The sequence below is a fragment of the Papaver somniferum genome, chromosome 5, assembly GCF_003573695.1.
Source record: "Papaver somniferum cultivar HN1 chromosome 5, ASM357369v1, whole genome shotgun sequence".
Lineage (NCBI taxonomy): Eukaryota > Viridiplantae > Streptophyta > Magnoliopsida > Ranunculales > Papaveraceae > Papaver > Papaver somniferum.
This window is the reverse complement of record NC_039362.1, coordinates 39,165,395-39,172,319: the sequence shown is the minus strand read 5'-3', so window position 1 is coordinate 39,172,319 and position 6,925 is coordinate 39,165,395. Positions and strand designations below refer to the sequence as shown.

Below are 6,925 nucleotides of genomic sequence, written 5' to 3'. Positions count from 1 at the left end.
ATTTTTAACTCAACCTAGAAACATGTTGTTTGATTAGGACACAAGGTGGATCCTAAGCCTTGGCTTAACCACAAATCCCTTTGCAGTCACTTAATTTCAGTTCTATTTTGTTCCCTGCTAAATTTACTGTTTTTCTTGCCTGTTTTCCTTGCAATTTGTAGCTGTTGTGCACTGAAGTCAGTGCACAATCTCACCCCTGCCCTTGGCTTACAGCCTTGGTTCCTTGCTGTTGTTATTTTATATCATCTGCCATCTAATCCTTGCTGTGCTGCCATCTTGTGTTAACTGTTTTAGTTCTTTGTATCTGCCTTCATCCATCACTGCTCACTGCCATAGTGCTTTGCACCCATTGATAGCTTAGGAAAACTTCTTTTAAGCACTCCTACTCCCTGTGGACTGATCCCTTTCTTATCCCTATATTATAAACTTGGCCTTGTATACTTGCAAGAGTTTTTGTGTGTTTTCCATTTCCACACCACAGTTTGCTAAGTGAAATATTGGGTGTGGTTGTTATACCCCCACTTTTTCAGTTACTGCTTCCTACAAGAAATATTTCTCTGTGTCTGAGCAAATCATTCTGTCAGACTTGGGAAGAATGTTCCAGCGAAACAATGAGCATCCAAATGTCAAGAGATTCAAAATTCAGGCGCTGGATTGTCACGATCCAAATGTAACTGAATAACAATTGGTGGAGTTATGCATTAACGGAATGGTACCCATCCACCGTGCTTTACCGGAGAACCTATGCTTCCAAACATTCTCTGAACTTCATGAAGCTGCAATTTCCTTCTGCGTTTTTGATAACTTCAGCCACTAGAGAGATTTGCTCAATTCTATCTTGAGTAATTTCTTCTCTATCCCTTGTGTTAACAATCAACCCTGTATTGCTTTGAACGACTAAATCTTCAGTATTAACCGGAGATGTACAATGAAGAAAAGAGATTACCTTTGAGCTACACTTAGCACTTGAATCTCCAAAATTCTTGTAGTGAGAGCAAGCATCAGGTTTCCAAGAATACTCAGCCTTCACTATAAAATTTTCATTATCCACTTGAATATGCAAATTAGAAGGGAACCCACAATCAGCTGCAACTTCAACCAAAACCCTGACATATGACATCCTAGTTTTCAATGCTGTTGGAGTATCGGTCATGATTGGAGTACCAACAATACTAGCAATCTTAGATAATCCTAATTCATTCCAAAGATAAAGAGGAACCTTCCTGAGGTTCATCCATACCGGAACTGAGGTAATATCATCGATGTTTTGCTCTAGATATGAAAACAGAACCCAATTCTAGCACCTTAATCCTGTCTTTTTCTTGAGCAAATCTGAACAAAAAAGCTTGTTCTCCATGAATAGTCATGGAGAAATCACCTTTCAAATCACTGAGATATTAAGCTTTCTTTAACAAAAGGGAATTGAAGTTTCTTTCCCACAAAAAAACCTACTACATAAGATTCACAATCAGAAAAGTGAGGTTTGATTTCACCTGAATTGAAAACAACAGTAGAAACTCCATCAATTTCCTTAGCTTCGTCAAAAGAAAGCTTGGTTAATGAAATTGCTTGAAGATTGTTGTTACCAAAACAACCAGAATAGCTTAAAACTGTATGAGATTGATTCAAATTCGAAATTGATTTTGGATCCGAGGTTGAATAGGTTTTGGGTTTCTAATACCCCCAATGTTAGGGTTCTAGACCTTTTAACACTGGAGAAAGCTGTGAAGATAGTCTTCACAGGAGAAGTAGTTGTGATTATAGTCTTCACAGAACAAATAGTTGTGAAGATAGTCTTCACAGGATTGTATTCTAACGAAAAAGAGGAAAAAAACCGGATAAACCCTTTGAATTGGGGTGAGCAGCCTCTGCTTTGTAGAACAAGCTAGGATCGAGCTATATATAGATGAATAAACTTGGTAAGCAAGCAACTCACTAAAGAAACCTTATAAACTAGGAAACTGAATGTTAAGTACGTATGGAAAACAAATAATAAGGTAATAAACTAACTCTAATAAAAGAAGTAGGAGTTGGCACTGCAACATCCCACCCTGCCTGAAACAAGGCTTGTCCTCAAGCCTCTAACTCTGGAAAACGCGCAATGAGATCATAAGCATCTTCCCAAGTTGCATCATCTTTGGAGTGGACCTTCCATTTGATCAACCACTTTGTAGCAGCTCGGTTTCCTTTCTTATACATTTGCCTGTCTAAAATTTCTTCTGGCTCCCATTTGTCATAATCGATAATGGCAGGTAATGTAGCTTCAACAGGAATTATAGGACCAATCTTCAGTTTTAACTGAGATACATGGAATACATGATGTATTCTAATAGTGATAGGAAAGTCCAATTTATATGCCACAGATCCAATCTTCTCAAGAACCTTAAAAGGTCCATAAAAATGGGGTGATAGCTTCGAAAAAGATTGATTAGCAATTGTTACCTGCCTGTAAGGCTGAAGACGGAGATAAATAAAATCATCAACTGAAAATTATCCTTCAGTTCTATTAGAATCAGCGTAATTCTTCATTCGAGCCTGTGCATCAGATAAGTAAGATTTTAACAGCTTCAATGTGTTATCTCTGGCACGTAAATTCAAATCCACATCATTCACAGGGGTGGAACCAGGTAAGTAAGATGAAATTGTTGGAGGAGGACGGCTGTAAAGGGCTTCATATGGTGTCATCTTAATGGCAGAGTGATAACTGGTGTTGTACCACCATTCGGCCTAGGCTAACCATTTAAACCAATCTTTTGGTTTCATGCCAGCAAAACATCGAAGATAACATTCTAGTGTACGATTCTTGACTTCGGCTTGTCCATCACGCTGAGGACGATAAGCTGAACTTTTACACAGTTGTGTATCTTGCATTGTAAAGTAAGAGTCCCAAAAATTACTCATGAAAATCGGATCTCTATCACTTGTGCTGGTCTTTGGCATCCCATGAAGATGCACTACTTCACGCACAAATACATCAACTATTGTACTGGCAGAATATGGATGAGATAATGCAACAAAGTATGTATATTTTGTGAGACGATCAACAACTACTAAGATGGAACTCTTACCATTAGAAAGTGGAAATCCGTCTATGAAATCCATAGAGATGTCAATCCAAACATAAGAAGGTATTGGAAGTGGACTTAAAAGGCCAGGGAGGAGCTACAGCTTCTGTGTTATTGCGTTGACAAGTCTCACAATGTAGAATATATTCCTTAATCGAATGCTTCATGCCAGACCAGTGAAAAGTTTGCTGCAATCTCTTGAAAGTTCTCAAATAACTAGGGTGACCACCCAATGGAGTAGAATGAAAATCATGAAGAAGTTTTTTACACCATTCTGAAGAAGAAAGAACCACAATTCTTCCCTTATAACGTAGCACCCCATTTATGTAAGAATAATTACGTTTACTTGTAGGATTAAGCTCCAACTGGTCGATTAATGCACATAAAGTGGGATCAGTATGACATTGTGCAATAATGTCATCAACACCAGAGAAAATTGGTGCAGTTATTGCCAATAACTGTGGGTTAACAAGTCAAGATAAGGCATCGACAGCTTTATTTGTCGAACTGTGATGTTCAATTGAGTTGTAGTAAAAGGTTCGTTGAGGCTTGTGAAAGCAAAAGATTCTAGACTTAATAAAACTTAAAAGTAAAGAAAACTTAGATCAAAATTTTATTTCAAGATATTAGGAATAACCAAGACAGTGATTCCACTATTATACATGAATAAATTATGATAAATAATCCAAAACTCTAATTATCTTTTAAGTCCCTTATTTCTTAATTCACATATAATCAAGCAAATTCTCAAATATTAATTGTATCCCCTAAGCATAAATTATCTAAAAAAAGTATAACCTATCTAATTGAATCACAACTAATGAAGAAAATTATGCAAACAATTAAAAACTCTGCAAAGGCAGTGATTGAGTGAATTATGAATTATAAATTAGAGAAAATAAATAATTACCAATTATTCATGCATAAATAGCTTCCTCATTTCCTTGGACACGTGATAATTAACTCATCATCATGTTGGAAACACGCTCAAAATTCATTTTTATTGCTCAAAGGAGGTGTACAAATGATGAAATGGAGAAAAACTATTAAAAACCGGGTTTGTAACACTTATATTTGTTACAAACCGAACTGTTACAGAGAACGATAAATGATAACTGTCACAGACACTGTAGCTCTACGACCCCCGCTTCTGTGTCGTTCTCACTGTTGGAAAACGACTGTCTTGGATGGTCTGTTCTTCGTGTTCTTCAGATATGCAGCAGCAGAAAAGAATTTTCCTGCAACTTGATTTTTCGACTCTGTGATGCTCTGTAATCTCCCAAACTCTCCGTTACCTTCCTAAAACTCCTCAGCACTATATATATCCTCTCGTGCACAAGAAATATCCTTCATAACTCCAAATAATTCTCCATTACTCGGCAGTAAAGAGAAAATAATATTCGGATATTTTCTTCCCTGAATTAACAATTCACGCGCTGACATGATGCATAAACACTCCAAACATGATAGTACACGCTGTAGGATTGATTCAACACGCTTCAGACACAAATAATCTTTCCAAAATAACAAGAAATCCCGTGAATATCTCTCGCCTGAACGTGTTACCCTGTTTTCTTCTCGCGGAATATCCAGCCAAACTGGATCGAACCGAAGGCCTTTACCAAGCCTGTTAGGCTAGTTCAAGTCATCCCAATGAATATCAGCCATTGAATCTCCTTCTAGCACGCTAAAAAGTCCAACCCTAATTCTGCCTGCGTGTGAATTATTTTCCCGCCATATTTGAAATTCAAAATGTAGATGATGACCTCCCCCTAACAGAGACGGGGGTGCGAATAGCAGTTGGCCAACTGAGGTGCCCCTTAGTAATGGAGGTACCCCTTAACCAAAATGAGAGTCTGCATATCACATGTCCTCTGGGGGTGCTCCGCATAATTTTTCGAGCCGAATTTTCCAACAATATTTATTTTCAAAAAATACCTACAAACACACAAAACACCATAATAAGGACGAAAACGAGTACTAACAATACGAAACATTGAAGACAAATTAGACACATAAATGCGTCTATCAAATACCCCCAAACTTATTATTTGCTAGTCGTCGAGCAAAACTAATAAAAAATAAAACCGAGTTAATCTCGGGAGGGTTTACCAGAGGTGTACCCACAAAACCATGACTTCTAATTGGTCACAAGTATCCAAAGATCTATGAGGACATACAAATTCTCAACCTATCTCCAAGTAACTAGAATGCCAGAGAAATTAAAGGTGCCAGCTCTAAAGCTGACTAAAGAAAAGGGGAGACACATCCGCAACACTGCTAGATAAAGAGATATCCGCTACACAGCTAGATAAACATTGTAAGATGCGTCCGCTGATTTACAGCTGAATAAGATTATGAGAGAGATAAAGATGAGAGGAAAATCTGCTACACAGCTGGACTAATTATGTGTGATGAGTTAAACCAGTGCTAGAAAGATCTTGTGCCAGATTGAAAGCGGACTAACAAAGCAACCAAATGTATCTTTCTTCGACTCTCTCATAGTTCTCAGTAGAAACAACGTCTTCTTCGGTATTCAACCGTTGATGATAAACTATCGAATCTCATAGAACCTTGACAATTAACTCTTCTCTTCGATTTCTTCTTGACTTAAAAATTTCTACTTCCCTATGGCCTTATTGAACAAAAACTAATTATAGAACAAAAAGAACGTAATGATTTTTTTTTCAAAAGTTACAAGACAAAAATTTTCATGGCCATGAGAGAAGGACTTTAAAACTTGGATCTTTGCAACTTGTGATGTCTTGGTATCATGAATTCCAACAACTTATATCATTTGCTCTTATAACTTCTTGTAACTAAGTCTTCAACTTTGATTTTTGAATTATTCTTTTCAATTATTGCTTCTAAACCTTAAACGTCTTCAACTTTCTTCATAGATTTTGATGTCTCTTCGCTTGTTGATGATGATAAGTTTCTACTGAGAGAGAGTCGTAATACAGTAACTAAGACTACATTGTGAGGTTGCTTTGTTTTTCTGGCATTTCCTGACCTACTTGCCTTTCCATCATGGATGGTTAGGTCCATCACGGTTACCCTCTAAAAGGAAAACGCTCTCTCCTGAATTTCAAGGATCTCAATGTCTTTTTCTCTAATGTCTCAATAGGTTGTTATCCCTAGCATTCCAATTTCTATCTTTTAGGTGAGAAACATTATGTAAACTTAGCTAGCCGGATACCATGTGACGCTAGAAGTTTCAAAAGTGCAACTAAAAAGTTCTTCCCCACCCCCAAATTTAAATCTAACATTATCCTCAATGTTTCTAAAGAAAGTGCAATACCAAAAGTAAAATAACACGAGGAGAAGTTGGAAAGATAGTACCTGGGTGAAGAGAGAGAAAATCAAAAACTAATATACAACATACAATCGCCTCGATGGTCAATCAAGGGTAAGCAGGGTCCTCCATAGGGACCTCCTCAACATCACCTATAGGAAAAGGCTCTAAAAAGGGTTTCAATCGCTGACCGTTAATCTTTGAAGAACTACTACCATCCGGTGTCTCGATCTCAACAGCTCCATGAGGAAATACAGTACGGACCACAAAAGGACCGGTCCACCGAGAGCGTAACTTCCCGGGAAATAGATGCAAACGAGTATCATACAGAAGAACTTTTTGACCCGGAGAAAATGACTTTCTTAAGATATTTCTATCATGCACAAGTTTCATTTTGTTCTTATACTTCTTAGCACTATCGTATGCATCTCTACGAATCTCTTCCAACTCATTGAGCTGGAGTTTCCCATTGTCTCCTGCCTTGTCAAGTGAAAAATTTAGCTGCTTAACAGCCCAATAAGCTCTATGTTCTAACTCAACAGGTAAATGACATGCCTTTCCATAC

General features: G+C 37.5%; 1 protein-coding gene across 1 annotated transcript; it reads right to left on the bottom strand.

Moving 5' to 3' along the window:
* Positions 1-742: 742 nt before the first annotated feature.
* LOC113278965 lies at positions 743-1,234 on the bottom strand. Its single transcript, XM_026527683.1, has one exon. It carries the CDS (start codon positions 1,232-1,234, stop codon positions 743-745), a length of 492 nt encoding a protein of 163 aa, XP_026383468.1.
* Positions 1,235-6,925: the final 5,691 nt, after the last annotated feature.

What these genes read in the sequence shown, in the direction of transcription:
- LOC113278965 (XM_026527683.1), bottom strand. Translation starts at nt 1,234, where the DNA reads ATGAACCTCAGGAAGGTTCCTCTTTATCTTTGGAATGAATTAGGATTA.